The 16872-nt window shown below is 36.7% G+C and overlaps 3 protein-coding genes across 19 annotated transcripts in view; 1 reads left to right on the forward strand and 2 right to left on the reverse strand.

Moving 5' to 3' along the window:
- Window positions 1–16872, forward strand: part of LOC117406144 (peripheral plasma membrane protein CASK) — a 163714-nt gene that overhangs the window by 93032 nt on the left and 53810 nt on the right. The gene's annotated exons all lie outside the window — the stretch shown is intronic.
- On the reverse strand, window positions 453–5870 carry LOC117406145 (probable G-protein coupled receptor 82). Its single transcript, XM_034010000.3, has 2 exons — window positions 5773–5870; window positions 453–1820 (listed from the first exon to the last, which is right to left on the reverse strand). Exon 2 carries the CDS (start codon window positions 1814–1816, stop codon window positions 650–652), a length of 1167 nt encoding a protein of 388 aa, XP_033865891.1. The 5' UTR covers window positions 1817–1820; window positions 5773–5870; the 3' UTR covers window positions 453–649.
- Window positions 10465–14830, reverse strand: LOC117406146 (probable G-protein coupled receptor 34). 2 transcript variants are annotated; one of them, XM_034010001.3, is made up of 2 exons: window positions 14659–14830; window positions 10465–12550 (listed from the first exon to the last, which is right to left on the reverse strand). In XM_034010001.3, exon 2 carries the CDS (start codon window positions 12497–12499, stop codon window positions 11360–11362), a length of 1140 nt encoding a protein of 379 aa, XP_033865892.3. In that variant the 5' UTR covers window positions 12500–12550; window positions 14659–14830; the 3' UTR covers window positions 10465–11359. The 2 variants fall into 2 exon arrangements, with proteins under 2 accessions (XP_033865892.3, XP_058886063.1); XM_059030080.1 differs by lacking the exon at window positions 14659–14830 and adding an exon at window positions 13202–13625.

Here is a 16872-nt window from a genome sequence, read left to right on the forward strand (position 1 = left end):
TGAATGAGTCAAAAATTACAGAACACAGTTCAAATTTTGAACCCACAACGAAAAGTTCACATGAGAGTTCAACTGATTAGTAACGAAATTACTATTCACTATCACCTATTGTAAAGTTAGTTTTGGACTGCCTTTTATTTATTTATTTATTTATTTTTTTTAAATAAGTTATTTTTTTTCTGTGCAGAAAAACAAATCTGCAAAAGTATTGCATATATAGTCTATGGAAATAAAACATACTTACATTATTGTTTAAGTTAAAAATGTATACATTAATATTTTGAACAATAGTTTTTATATTTAATAAACTTTAATGCAGTTATGGGCAACCATTTTCTTTTTCTGGCAACCATAAAGAAAAAAAATAGGAGCCTGCTGGCACCTAAAATAAAAAGTTTACTTCGAGCACTGCATTGGTACACTGAGCAGGAATTCATAATAACAAAGTCTCTTTCTCAAATTGATCATGTGTCTTCATTCACAAGTGCAGATTTACAACCTATGAACAGAATCCCACAGACCTCTTCGAACTGGACAATACCGATGTACTGTACAAAGCTCTCTGTCTAGAGGGAGATCCAATTTTCTGGCACCTATACTGCCTTTAAATATTAATGCCAATGGTGCACAATCCAACATAAAGATTTTTTCATAAATGTGAAGTATGCGTTTGTGTCTCCATAGTTCTGTATCTGTACTGGAAAGGCTGTTCTCCTTTTGGAGTCTCTATACATTTTGTAACCTGGACTGTGATTTGGGAACAGTCTGTGCGGTGTTCCAGTTTGTATGTTAACATGGAGTTTGAGGGCTGAGTTGTCTGGGAACTAGCCAGAGTGTTATTGAGGTGCCTTCGAAATGTCTTATCCAACAGCAAGTACGTGAGGGGATCCAGGCTGCTTCTGAATACTGCAAGGCACAGGATAATGTTTTTCACTTCCACCAAGGTTGTGAGCTTGTCACAGGCACAGGTCCCCACCAGGCCAACAAACACAGCCCTGAAGATGTGGTGTGGTAGGAAACAGACGAACAGCACTACCTGAATGACCAGAACATTCCTGAAAACCTTGTTGTAAACCCGATGTCTTCCTGGGATAGTTGCACTTTTCTGTATGTTGTAAACATGTCTCGCTATAGACACGTACAACACAAAAACCACCAGAAAGCAGATGAAGGAGAGGCTGATGGCGAAGAGACTACCCAATTGAGAAGTTTTCCCTCCAGTTTCCACCTGCTTACCATAGCAGGCTTCGATGTTCTCTACTCCAACTTCAGTGATGGAATAGTATGCTGCCAGCGGGACTGTCCCGCCGACCACAACGATCCACACTGAAAGACACAGGATTTTGGCAAACTTCAATTGCCGGAAGCTTTTCAGGAAGCCAGACAGGAAAAGCCTTCTCAAAACAGAACGGTGACCGTGGCAAGTCTTTTCGTTATGCTTAATTAGTATTGCATAGCGACTGATGGCAATCCAGCTCAGTAGGACAATGCTGATGTAGATATTAATGTACAGAATGGGGGTCACGATCCCAACTGTGAATTGACAGATCACCATGTCCGTTTTCCACAAGTATCCTTTGGCATAATAAAGAAACAAGAAGGGAATGATCATGCAGAAGAGCAAATTAGAAATGACCAGGTTGGTCAGATAGAAATGAGTGGGTGTTTTAAACGTGATCTTCTTCAGAAATATCCAGAGAGACATGGCATTGCCTGGCAGGCCTGTGATGAGAATGAAGAAGTAGAGTATCGGAAGGACGACTGTGGTGACGATGGAGGTTTCCAAGCATGACATGTTGGAACTTGCGTTCGCCATTGATCTGGAAGGGATAATAGTAAAGCATTGGTTAATGCAATAGCAGATACAAGCTTTGTTTCAACAAACACATGCAAGTGCAAGATATATGTTTACTGGACCAGACCTGGTTAGTTGATACTGTACAGTATTTATTATTATTAAGTAAGTGTCATTCAGGATTATAGGGTTCATTATAGTGTGAACTAGAAACAGAATGTACTCAGGTAAGATCCTGTACCAAATGCCAGATACTCATTGTACCATCTAAAGAGTTCCTTTTCGGGGGTTTCACCAATGAGGCTTCAAGATATTCCCTTTTCAGGGCATAAGTCTAGGGCCTTTAATCTTAGGTTCTATTATAGATAATTCTTTGAAGATCTGGAAAATGGTTGAAAAAAATCTTGGCGTTTTTTCTAAATTTAACAGCTGCTCTCCGATTTGGAATAATCCCTTGTTAATTACTCGGGGGCAACCATTTAAGTATGCAGCTTGGTCATCCAAAGGCATATTCACTTTAAATGACATTTTGAATGATACGGGCCTACGCAGTTTCCAGGACCTTAAGGACACCTACTCTCTCCCCGGTTCGTCCTACTTTATATACTTTCGGCTCCGTTTGGCCGTCCGTGCTTGTGGAATACCTCTGGACACTGGGTTACCGTCCTATCCAATTGTAGAGTGGTTTTCTTTGACCAAAGGGTTAGTGTCTTTTCTATATGATCGTTTTATAAAACATACTTTAAAACCTCTGATAGTCTTAACTATTTGGGATAGAGAACTCTGTAAATATGGTGTCACTTCTAATTGGGGTAGAGGGTGGGAAAATACTTTTTATCTCTTCAAAAAATTTAGCACACCAACTCATTCATTTTAAACTTATACATAGAGCTTACATCACTCCACTCAAGCGTTTTCAAATGAAAATATCAACAGACCCGTTTTGTATCATTTGTAAAAAAGGTGAAATGGGTACTACATTACATATGTTTTGGGAGTGCTCAGCAGTGTGCAATTTTTGGGAACGTGTGGCTATTACTGATTCTAAATTATTGAAGACTGAAATTGAACCAGCACCCACTTTATTTCTACTAAATGATGATTCCAAACTCTGTCTATCCTTAGTTAAGGCTCCTGCTAGCTGCTCTTTCTGCTGCAAAGAAAACTATTCTACAGTCCTGGTTCAATCCTGATCATCCATTATATCATACCTGGTTATTACATCTCCAGTCCATCGCACGTTTAGAAAGATCTACAGCCAAGCTGCACGGAGCCAAGCACAAATCTATGTCATCATGGTCTGAAATTGTCACAGCTGTGAGAGACTTACTTTAATTCTGTAAAGTTTTTTTTTTGTGTGTGTGTGTGTGTCCCAGCCAGCATTGTAAATAGTTTGTTATTACTGTTATTATATTGAATAGTATTGTTTTGAATTGTCTAAAAACAATAAAAAATTGTTCACAAAAAAGAGTTACTTCTCGGGGAGGGAGAAGTTGAAATTGGTTCCCTTTTACATTATTATTTGCAAATATGTGGACTGTCAAAATGAGTGCATAACCAAAAAAGATGGAGAAGAGTTGCTTCTGAATTTAGATCCAATAACCTTAATACAGTGTATCGAAAAACGAATGAATGAAATAATATAATAACCACTCGGAATGGATGGAAACGGAATACTTTAATTGTGTGTTTTTTTTTTTTTTTGTGGGGGAGGGGGATTAAAACAGTGTCCGTTTGTTTCTGGGCTAGTCTTGTGGATGCTCAAGCTCCAGATTGCGGCAGGTACTCGAGAGGGGTTCAGAACCCCCGGCACACGATGTGAAAATCAGCTTCTGTGGCTGATTAGAAGATTTTCTTTTCTTCTTTTATTTCAGATTGTGTTAATTAATCTGCTATATCCAGTTGATACTGTTAAATCCAGGGTGTTTGAATAGGCATGGGGTGCTGAGAACAAATTGATCATTTTAAACATTTTAAAGCCTGCTGTTAATGTTGCGTACTCTGTCTGTGGCTCAATGCTGTAACTGGAAGTCTAAACTGCCTCAGAATGTTTGTGCACAGTGCTTCATGATGATGATGTGGGATATAGTCTGTGATCTAAATGTTTTGATGTTTGTGTTCACTACTCATTGCATGAAGCAGGGCAGATATCTAATCTGCAATAATAGATTATCTGACAATTTGTTAAGTGCAGGAAACTATTCTCATTGATTCCTTTCTTAATTTATGGTAAAAATCAATAAAACTCTTTGCTTAATCCATGTTTTTCTTTTATTATATTTTTAGCTAACTGATTCAAATATATCTGTTCTATTTTGGTTAGTACCTTTTAATTTTTTTTTAAAGGTGTTTGCTATTTTCAAGAGTTCTATTTGTTTTTTGTTTTTTTAATTTTTTTAATACCATACCAAATCAAGTTATAAGCTCATGCAAACATCTGCTCTGAAACCGTGCACTCAGTACAGGATGTACACATTTATGTCTTTTTACCTGCTCTAATCCCAACGCGGGATTCGACACAATGTGGCTTAATGTTCAAGGAAGAATGGCTTTTGGAAATCAAAAGTTCACTGATGATAACAGATAAATAAAATGTGAAATCTCTCCAGTCGACTAAATAGGGGTATGTGACAGGTTAGTGTCACTGGCAAGGCTGTTTCCGCCAGGGAGAGACACACTAAAAGCTGCATGTTTAAGTGCTATTGTGCATGTTTATTTGCAAAAACTAGACAAAGACACACTAAACAAACAAATAAACAGGCATAAGGACCCAATGGTTCAAACAAACGACAGATGACTGTATATATGCCCTTCAGTCCAATCAAAGCAAAGCACAGCACAGCACACACCAAAACACCAACACTAACACTAACATTAACTCTGATATTACCACCTGTGATTTCCCTTTTTATACACCTGTGGCTGGAGCCTAATTAATCATTAATCATTCAATTATGGCCCCAGCAACATTCCCACATGTTATGACAGGGAGGAACCACTTTGGTGTAATATCTTGTGTTTTTTTTTTTATTTTGTAGCTATGTATTAAAACAAATTAAATGTACAAAAACATAATTATTATTATTATTTATTTCTTAGCAGACGCCCTTATCCAGGGCGACTTACAATTGTTACAAGATATCACATTATTTTTTACATACAATTACCCATTTATACAGTTGGGTTTTTACTGGAGCAATCTAGGTAAAGTGCCTTGCTCAAGGGTACAGCAGCAGTGTCCCCACTGGGGATTGAACCCACGACCCTCCGATCAAGAGTCCAGAGCCCTAACCACTACTCCACACTGCTGCCACACTTGCATGGGAGGTGGCACTCTATGGGGTGGTTTTATAGACCTGTAACTCCATATTCGTGATATTAATAAACTACTCAAGCTTGGTTATCATGGTTTATCATGGTTACCAGAATCCCTCAATTAAATGACATCTATATTTAGTTGGGTGTATAGTAAGTGGTTAAAAAAAGAATCGGCATATCTTGGAATACTAAAGTGTAAATACAGTTTAAAAATACGTGTCCAAAGACCTGAATTTTCAATACATTTTTTTTTTTTTTTTTACAAAAAACTAAGTTATAAACCAACTTGATTGGAACGTTACAAAAGTTTACTTTTGTGTTATCCTGTTGGTTATTAGTTTACTGTGGTTAGTTATTTGTATAGTTAACCATCCATTAACATTGCTTTATCTTTGGTTGGCAAAAATATGTAAAACAAGAAACTAAGCCAAATAAAACAAGTTTTAACTAGTTCCTTCATCAGCGTAATGTAATGTACTTTTCAACTTTACCTTCTCTGTGCTTTAGTGTTTAAGTTATCAAAGATAATTTTTGCAATCATAATGTCTTTGTTTTAGTTATCTTTAGGAAACATTCAGTTCTAACTTTAAAATATACCCCTGCCTATCATATACAATTCTAATATAACCTTGACTGAATACAATTAAATGCATGCTTACCAAAGTGGTTCCTATTTTAAACCAGGCAAAGACCAGGGGAAACAGTCCTCATGAATTTTCTTCTTGTTGTCTCTGCAGGTAATACACTTGGAGAGGAAGCTCAGTAGATGGGGACAGTATTATATACACACACACACACACACACGCGCACACACACAAACCACCTGCTACGTGAAAGGCATGTTTCTTAGTAAGGAAATGACCATACACTTATACCATTTATTTTAAAGTTGTAGAATTTATCACTGGTCCTCCTTTTCTTTCGTTGAAGCTCTTTTGGTTCTTAGTTGTATTCTAAACTTACTGTAAATTGACACATGCAATAATTTAAAAAGCAATGCTTTTTGCCCTACCCGCAAAACGGACTATGCAAAGATGCCAGGATGCAGAAGTTGATCTGTCGTGTTGCATTCTAAGTATTTATTTCCTGCATTAACACAAATAAACAAGTGGAGACCCATAAGATAATATAAACAGTGTTCAGAAGGAATCTATTATTAATTATTAATAATAGTAATAGTAAAAATAAAAACAGTGTTGCATGTTAACTGTACAGTAATTTCAGCTGGCAAGATGCGCTACATTCACTGTTTTACTGGTCATAGCTTTGCACCTAGTGGCAAGTAGCCTATTGCAAGTTAAAACAGTTTGATCTCATTTAATGTAGTAAAAGCACCTTTTCCTGTTTTGAGACACCACTAGGAGGCACACATGTAACAGGGATTGTGCTGTACAGTTGCTGACTCTACAGGGTCACCAAAGTGTTTAAACTATTGTTTGTTGACAGACTGATGGAAATAACACTACTACATGCATTTTTGAGACATTCTAGGTTTTACTGTAGGTTCGTGCTGTGTGTTTAAACTCCTTGAGACTGTCTGTCTTGTCAGCTACAGTATGTATTTATTTATTTATTTATTTGGCAGATGATTTTATCCAAGATGACGTATGGTGTGTTACAGGGTTAAAGAAAAGGGCTTGTAACCAGGAGGTCTCCAGTTCAAATCCTGGCTCACTGTGGTGCGCATGCATACCTGTATACCTGTTATGTGAACTCCAGTATATAATAGGTCTGTGCAAGTACCCCAAGTACTTTTTGCATGTTTTTTGTCGGCAGGTATTAAATTAAACCTATTCAAAATGTGTTGAGGTGCTACAAATTAAGATTTATTTTTTGACAAGTAATACACAGTACTGTTATATTTCTTCATTGGTTAACAGTATTGACAGATTTTTATATACATGTATACATATTATGCACATACAAATTACATAGACTTTCATCGTGAAAATATGGTTACCTTTAGCTATCATTTTATTTTTTTATTTGTGTGCAGCACGCCATCCATTCTGCAGAGCAGCTGATAAGATTTTGCACATTATAAATCTTATATGCTTGCCGTAAATAATGCAAGCCTGGGAAGTGCAAGGCCATTTTATGAGGGAGTGAAATGTCTTTTTTTTTTTTTTACAGTAGCTGAATCTACATCTAATCACCCTTGCCTGAATGTTTGTCAAATTTTAAAATGGTCTGCATCCCTTATTCTGGGCAGCATTTGTACCCAATTTAACTGCAGTATGGAAGTCCTCTGATATGAATCTGGCTTTCAATCAACAAACGATTGATTCAATAGGTTCTCTGCAAGAGGTTTAATCACAAATACATGTATTATTTTAGATACGTTATTTGAAATTTAACAAAGGTTGAGAGTAGATTCTAGTTCCACTGCAAGGATGTTCTTCTTTTAACTAGCGTGTGTTTCTATTCAGAAGTGGATTATTTCAAATCACCACAATGACATCATGTTAAAGTTGCTGCATTTTAAGCTCTGGTTTGGAGAAGTTATTACCAGTTCCTCTTCCTCTTGGGGTATAGTGCATAGCCTGCAGTAATTCTTTATAAGTGTCAGTCGTCTTTGCTACCCCCTCTTGTTTGTTATGTGTTAATATGTACAGAACCTTAGTGTCCCAGTTCACAGCCATCAATAAGATATATGAAAAGTTCAAATAACAATATGGTGAGCCTCACTTTTTGTAGTTTTTAAATTAGACTTTATATGGACACTGCAAAAAACATATTAAAGTACTACAGTCTGTTGCCCCCCTCCACACAGGTTTGAAGCCTGCTGCATTAAACAATAACAGTAAAAAGAATATAAGGTATGAGGTCTGTTCCCAAGGACTTTTCTATTTCATTTTTCTGTCTTGACCTCCTGCTCACCTACAGATTTGTTTTTCAAGATGTTTAATGTAGATGACTGTGAAATAATGACACCATAAATCATGTATTGTATCTTAAAGCAGGCCTTCAAACCAATTGAGGGTAAGCAAATGAAGAAAATAAAACTGCTCAGCAGTGTTGCTCTATTTCTCAGGGTGAGAGACATGATCCTAAATGTTAGTGGTATCTGCGCTGTTCCAGCAAGTAGTTTTTATATATCACATCGCAATGCGGCTAGTTTTAATGTTTGCAATAGCCAGTGTTGTGACAGAAATACAAAAATTGTGAGAGTATAAAACAGCAAGAAACAGCACATTACAGAAATAAAAAATCACCTGCTGTTCTGAATAGTTTCTTACTAGTTCACATGTGAGACTAGAGACTGGTAATCATTTCCATAGACAGTAAGGCTCAAATGTGTTGATTTTATTGGAAAACTGTGCATAAATTTGAACGTTACATGTGATGCTGACCGGTTAAAATATAAGAATATTTAAATATTAATTTAAGTAGAAATGAATAACAATCGGTAACAAGCACATCACACAGGTAGCCAGTTTTGTTTGGACCTACATGTTTGTGTTCAACTTTTCATATTTTATAGATTGACTGGTGATCCTGCGGCTACGGGCATTATACTCCCCTGTTGGTAACTATAGTTCTTCCATATCTATAAAATAACAAAGACGGTAGTTAATGCTACAGCATTTGAGGTGAATCCGGAAATAAAGCAATGTCAGGGAGCTTAATGGCAAATAAACAAACAAAAAAAAGATTTCTGTAAGATTTGTTACCTACTTGGGTAAATTTAACTAATGTATTATTTATTTTTCTTAAGCTCCAGCTTTTTTTTTTTTTTGCATTATTTGATTTCTGAACTTCACTGCATCCCTTCTTGCAATATTATTAGGCTTCCAACCCAGAATGGCCGGGGAAGCCTATTGTTATTGTAAATATTTTTATTATTAGGCTTCCAAGCTAAAATGGCTGGGGAAGCCTATTGCTATTGTAAATTTGTTAACCAATCAACATCAAACTTGGTGGGTATCATCCCGGATTGAATACAATTCAGATGCTAAAAAATTGCGCTTCTGCGTCAACCAAGATGGCAGCCTGATGCATTTTTTTGAAAAACCTTTCAAAATCTTCTTCTTGGGAACCGGTTAAGCTGATCTGAAACTTGCCATATGTCATCAACAACCAAACCCGCTTCAAGTTTGCGAAGCAGAAGTTTCTGCGATAAATTTTAAGCGAGAGGCAGTTGAGATGACCTTAGTCACACTTTTTTGATTCGTAATGAAAAGAAAAAGAATGAAATCACATCACATGATTAAATGTTAAATACGTAATTTAAAATACAAGTCAATGTTTTTTGTTTTATTCTTAAACAACATGAATCGCACCTGCAATGCTGACACATCAACTTTCTTTGCAACAGCAGCGTGAGAAACCACAGGAGACCGCCTTCTTCAAGAGTTCAATGTGGTTTACACAATTTACTCAAGTCACAGGGTAGTCACGTACTCAGTGCACTGTGCTACGCGAACCTGAAAGCAATCTCCATTCATCATTTGAAAATACTGCATCCCAATTAAACAACATAAATAGCATTGGGAAGAACCGTCTCCCAGAGTTGATCCCATTTAAGCAGCAATCCCGATTTATCAGTATCCCGATTAGGCAACGCTGACTGTTCTCTAATTTTCCTCTAAGTATCTGTACAGCCCTGATATATACTACACTTGAGACTGCAACGCTAAGTATTTAGAATTTGTCAGTTAGGGTGTGTTATATGAGCATCAACTTTCTCCAGTCCTTAATGAACCCCAATGCCGTTCAGTTGTAAACCCTCATCACATGTGAGCTTGCATGCAGGTTAACCCATGAACAACCCACAATAACAAAGCAAATCACAAAGATGAATTTAGCAAGGACCCTCCCCAGCTGCATTTGCATCATCTTGCCATTACAATTCACAATCTTCACAATCCTTACACAATCCTTCGAAAATGGTCTATTTTAACACACATTCACACAAGCCCATACACACAAGATGCACATTTGCACTTCTGGAATTTTATTTCTGAATTACAAAAAAAACTATTCTTAGTACTGAGTTGGTGAAGTGTAATGCAATTCTTAACATTCCTCCAATGGAAATAAAACCTTAAATGTGCAGTTCCAGCAAGCAAGGTTTAATTGCATGACAGCAGTCTGTTGCTTTCTTTACTAACGGATCAGATTTACCATAGCAAAGGGTCTTGATTTCAGTGTCTTAAATCTACACAACTAGATTATTTGATTCTGCTCAAAATACATGTTTTTATAAGGAAAAGTAAAGTAAGAAAAAAATGTCTTCCTTCCAAAAAAAGTGGAATGGGCATCTTCAGTTTGCATATTGCCTTGTGGGTTTGGTGTCACTTTTTTCTGACTTGTAAACTACAATAAGCTCAATAAATTTGTTCTTACAGTTCTCTTTCACAGAGATCACAAAATAACTGAAATGATTTTTTTTTTTTATATCTTTTTCCAAACATGAATATGGAATACAGTACTGTGAAGCCTGATGATGATGCAGAAGAAGAATAAATACACTGTTGTTAAAACTGTCATGTTTAACAATTTGGCATATTGCATACTGGATGAGATGCTTTCAGACTCAATGTGTCTCATTCTTAGTGAGTATAAAACATAAGGATAGTTAAACAGTTCTGAATAGTTTCTTAGTGGTAATATTGTTAAAATGATGTTACTGTTAAATTTTTCTTTGCTTCAGCATGTCATATTTCAAGAGATGCCGGTTCAGTCGGGTTTATATAGAGATAGTTTGTTTTATATTCCATGGTTATAGACAGGTAGTTTGTTTTATATTCCATATTTTAAAGTCATTCGTTCCTGTACAGAACGGATGTTACGGTCATTTTCAGCGGTCCATTTTATTATTATTATTATTTATTTCTTAGCTGACGCCCTTATCCAGGGCGACTTACAATTGTAACAAGATATCACATTATTTTTACATACAATTACCCATTTATACAGTTGGGTTTTTACTGGAGCAATCTAGGTAAAGTACCTTGCTCAAGGGTACAGCAGCAGTGTCCCCACCGGGATATGAACCCACGACCCTCCGGTCAAGAGTCCAGAGCCCTAACCACTACTCCACACTGCTGCCACACTGCATTTAACCCAGTATAAATCTGTCAGGGATAGCCAGTTTCATTCTTGTTTTTAGAAGTTTGTTTTCAACCTTACAGTACATTAGGAGTGTCTTGCACTGTTCCACCAGGAGTCGAGCTAGTTTTTAGCAAAGTCCTGTTCCTGTTTTTAGGAGTTGAGGATTTCCAACAGATGTTGAAGGTCCCTTTAGATTCCTGTAATTGACCGTTTCTGTCGGAATGAATGAATGATGCTGAAACTCGCCGGTGTGCTACTGGTCACCTGGGAAGCTTTCGTTTGCTGGTGCTCTGTGGTGGAGCTGTTGGTTGTGGTTGCATATGATGGGATGTTTCTGCACAGGAGTCTGACAGTCATCTTGCGCACAGAGCCTGACAGCAGAAAGAACATGACTGGATCCAGGCAACTGTTTAGAGTTGAGAAGAGCAGGGCCACCTCATTGGTTTTGTCAATGATGTTCGTCCAGTAGCAGGTAGTGCCATAGATCTGGGACGAGATGTAGATTACACGAAAAATGTGATATGGAACGAAGCACACTGTAAAGATAAAAAGCACAAAAAAAGATTTTTTTGCCGTTTTTCCATACTTGTGGGCATTGGGAAGGTCTGATTTCTCCCTAGAAAGTTTGAAAAGCTTCTTGGCAATTTGACCATAAGAGAGCATTAGGGAAATATAAACTATCCAAAAGACGACAACCATTGCAAGGTTAAAGAAAGCTTTCCATTTAGCGTTCTGTCTGCCCTTGTATTGGAAACATTTACTGTCCTTCTCGTTGCCTTCTGGTTTGCTGATCATGGGTATAATGAAAGCAATGGCCATAACCCAGGTGAAGCAACATATGATGATGCTCCATTTGGTCTTCTGCAGTTTGTACTGCTGTACAGAGCGTTGGATTTTGATGTATCGGTCCACACTGATGAACCCAAGCAGGGTGATGCTGATGTACATGTTCATGTAGAACATATTGCCGACCACTTTACAGAAGGTCTGGCCCAGCATCCAATGGTTTTTGGTGCTGTGGTAGACTATGCGGAAAGGCAAGCAGATAATCAGGATGAGGTCAGCAACAGCTATGTTGACAAGGAAAACATGGACAGAGTTCTTCTTTGAGTGGACACAGAGGAAGACGTACAGGGCTAAGACATTTCCTAACAGTCCAAAGACAAACATGAGTGAGTAGACCAAGGCTAAAGGAATGCTCATGGAGTCGTCGTTTATAACGCATGTGGTGGTGTTGGGCTCCAGTGTTGTATTTACGGTGCTTGTACTCTCCTTAAAGCTGTAGGGAAGTGAATCATTTAAAGTCCCTAAATTAATGAGGCTTGTCATTTTGTAGGGGATAGCTGTCTTTGTGTTTGACAAAGGAAGTAATCTTCAATCCTGTAAAACAAGAAAGCATAATCCTTTGTTATATTAAAATGGAAGTTAATAATAGCAAGACAAAATATCTTTAACAATATTTAAAGATAGTACATCCTGCCTAGGACTTTGTGTTGTTGAATACACACTTTTAGAAGCATGGTAAAGCACAGGCATTGTAAAATTACAAATTTACAGTGCGCATTATCCCTGGTAAGCTTTTATAAAAGAATAAATAGGCTAAAAAAATAAATAAATAATCCCCATAATACTCAAAACATTAATTTAGTTTACTTTTACATAGTCAAAAAATATTCTTGCACTGTTTATATTATAGATAGATACACATACAAAAATACAAACTGCATTTGTAAATAAGTTACTTACAACGGCAAGGATCACGTTCATTTCATTTAATGCGCTATAAGGCTCTCAGTTATAAAGCACCTCGGATATAACACTCCTGCTGCATGTCCCCAGTTTGAATTGTTGTTCAAACTGTAAACAACTTCTAAGTCTAGCTTCCGTTTTTGTCTCTCCCTTCTGATGCAGTATCTGAACTGAAGAAAAGCTGTGCTGGCACTTTATAACACATACATCTTATTCAGCATTCATTTTTTAACTAAATAAATATTAGGCCAATTATGTGGTTATCTGTCCTAATATATTTACTTTTTTTGCTGTGAGTGGAGCTGCAGCTTTCTTCGGGAGACGAGATGCTTCAGCTTCGCTTTAACCCCAGCTCCGGCAGCCGAACCTGGGGCGAGCCCATTCCCTCTTCACCCAGCCCGCTCTCCTTCTCGCACTTGATTTGCTTGTCTGTCGCTTTGAACTGAACTGAACCTAACTGCCGTTTAGCCAGGCTATTTGTAGGGTTTGTGTTTTTTTTGTCCTAAAAATATAGTGTTAATTACATGGTGCTTTATGCATAGTTAATTCACGGAAAGTTACATTTTTGCTTCACTATATGTGCATTATAGAGAGGGAGTGATTTTATTTTATATTTTAGTCAGATGTTTTTTGTTATGTGTCCCTCGGTGTGTGTATGTGTGTGTGTGTATATATAGATAGATAGATAGATAGATAGATAGATAGATAGATAGATAGATAGATAGATAGATAGATAGATAGATAGATAGATAGATAGATAGATAGATAGATAGATAGATAGATAGATAGATAGATAGATAGATAGATAGATAGATAGATAGATAGATAGATAGATAGATAGATAGATAGATAGATAGATAGATAGATAGATAGATAGATAGATACGTAGATATATAGATAGATATATATATATATATAGTGCATACAAATAATATACTTCTGTGGAGTCAAGCAATTGAAATCAAGACCCTGTGCTGTTAGTAATTAGCCAAACTCTCCTTACCCACTGCTTACTAAATATCTGAGTACAACATGTAATGTGGCATCAGTCTTTGCAGTCACCATTGCAAAAAGAGGTCAAATGAAGAACAAATAGCCTACCCTGTCACAAGTGTGGAGTTCATTATTTGGAGGTTTTTTTGCTCTGTTGGGGTCAGTGACATTATTCATCTATTTATTGAGCTGTGGGTCTGATGGTGGTTAAACTGGCAAAAATACCCCACCCTTGTTTCACATTGATTCATTTACCCTGTAACTTGTTGGACTGTAGCATGTAATGAAAGTTGTATTCAATAGCAGTTCAGTCACTGAAGGCTGGTGAGCCATGAAGCAGCATACAGTATCATAATTGTTATTTAACAATTGTCTTGCTTGTAATTAAAGAAAAACAAGCCGTTGAAAGTTCCCTTGATATGTAACGTCTTACCACCGCACATAACAAAACAGGAAAAGATCCACCATGCACTTCTGTCTTTTTATTTCTGAACTACAAATACTATGGACTAGACTGTTGCTGATATGTAATTTAAAATTTAATATTCCTCCCCTGCAAGCAAAACTCAAAAAATGTGCATATCCAACAAGGAAGATTTAATTGAATGACAACAGGCTATTGCACTCTTCACAAACGAACCAGGTATTCAGTACCATAGCACAGGGTCTTGCTTTCCATTGCTTAAATCTACACCAGTAGGTTATTTAATTATGCACAAAATATGTTTGGAATAAGAAATACTCACCTGTGGAGCTCCTGGCATGTGACGTGCCTTCCTTTTCCAAAAGTGAAATGGGATTAAAAATAAATTATTCGCATATAGCTCATGACATTTCCTGTCCCAATCTTCAACTTTTACACAGTACTCTGGTGTTCTTTCTGTTTTAGTCTTGCTGCTACCACAAACTGTTTCCTACTTTTTGAGTAATTCTGCTGACTCCTCCTTTTTATTGGCTGGTTCTTCTATCAAACATTGTCTATTAAAAAACAATGTAAAAATTTTGTAACACCATGTATAATGCTGCTGAAAATGTTAAATGCACCTTATAAAAAATGTGCAAATTATCAATTTGGAAACAAACAACACTGAGAAGATAGCCGTGCTGGTTTAGTAATAATTTCTTTCTGAGAAATAGTGAAGAATTATTTGACTTTTCAAGTGAGCTCCTAAAATACGTTCTCACAATTCTGCGATGAGGTCACAGAATGACACACACATTATTTATTCTTTTTATTTATTGAGTGTTATACGGCTGATAGAAATGTTGTTATGCAGACTAAAAAGATAAATACACTGTTTATTAAACAGGATGAACCAAAGGGTTTCCTTTTTTTTGTTTTGTAACTATTACTAACAACTGATGATTATTTTGATTTCTAAAGACACCTTTCAGTTCTCGTTAATTGTGGTTAACCTTTGAGCTGCGTGTCAGACGTAAGTTTAGCTTGCTTATTGGGTAGAAGAAGAGTTGCAGTCTTACATATTGGGAGAGATGCATTCACAATGGGTCTTGTAGTGAATGTGCCAGTTAATGCATTGGAGTCCGATGCATTCACTGGCACATCAATACATTTATGAATACGCACCTTGGAATGTTGGAATGCACTTTTGAACCTCTTTGGCCTCACTTAGAAAGTATAGGTAGAAGTATTTGATCACCTCATAGCTACTGGTGCAACTGCATGTAGTATTTTATCAAGCCTTAAATTGTGTACCCCAGCAAGTGTGGTAGACCACTAAGCTTGTTTATTGTGGCTCTTTTTCTTTACCGGAAATAAAAACACAATAACTCAGCCTGGCTAAATCTTCAGCCATATACAAGAGAGCGATATACTGCTGTTATTACACTTTAATTAAAGGTTTGTACCACTGGGTTAGTTGTTATGTCTCGATCCCTGTATCTATGTATTATAAATGTACCTTATAATATGAAGGGTTGTTTTTGTTTCATGGTGCTTGGTCCTAGATAGAATGCATGTAGGTGTCAGTTTTAGAAAGATGTCTCGTTTAGCTGTACACTTGCATTTTGCAAGATGTTAGCAATTGTTATTGAAGAATGCCGTCTGTGATGACAGCGGTACTTTTTGGAAGAGAGGGCTCTGGAGTGGAAAGGAAGGTAGAGCAAAGTGCATGCATATTAGGGGTGCAAGTCGGTTAGGATCAGTTCCATATTTTTTTTAATCAACTCTTTCAGCTGTTTTTAACGTCCAGTTGGTTTTTCGGTAAAACCGAAATGAAAGTTTTTGGGGATTTTTTCCAGCTGTGACAAATATGCTCAATACAGTGCTACTACATCACTCATACCAATGTATATTATACAATTATACAATTAATAATATAATAAGAGACATTCAGCTTTTTAATTTATTATTTTCCTTGTACCCCCATTATCGCTGTGTCGCAAGTGGCAAATCACATCTGAGTAGAACTGCAGCTCATGGTTTTCAAATTTAGCTAATTGCAAATTTAGGCAATTGACATGTTGGCTTCAAAGTGACTGAGGTGTTTGGCAGCATTTTAACATAGTTTCTGAGGAAACACTTCGAATTTAAAATGTCACCTAGATTTATGTCAGCAAAAAAGTAAAGCTAGAACTCTGGCCCACCGCCAGTACCCTAAAAAAACACATGCAAAGTTCTTGTTTTGTATGCTGGTTTATTAGAGCATGTTAGTATATATAATACATATGCCTCTATGGGTAAAGCACTTTCACTTGAATTGAATCAATATGCCACTAGACTGCAGCAACAAAGTAATCAGACAAATTAAACTAATTTCAATGCATGCACATTAAATGAAGCTACCTTAAAAAATAAACCGACCTGCTCACAGAAGTATCTAATTTAAAGCAGCTTCCAGATATCTGTCTGCAGTTATTTGCGGTTTCACAATGGTTTTTGACCACAACTAATATTTTATATTAACTAAAAATACTTTTGTATTTGGCTGTGTTAGTCA

Source organism: Acipenser ruthenus, chromosome 9 (genome assembly GCF_902713425.1).
Source record: "Acipenser ruthenus chromosome 9, fAciRut3.2 maternal haplotype, whole genome shotgun sequence".
NCBI classification, from domain to species: domain Eukaryota; kingdom Metazoa; phylum Chordata; class Actinopteri; order Acipenseriformes; family Acipenseridae; genus Acipenser; species Acipenser ruthenus.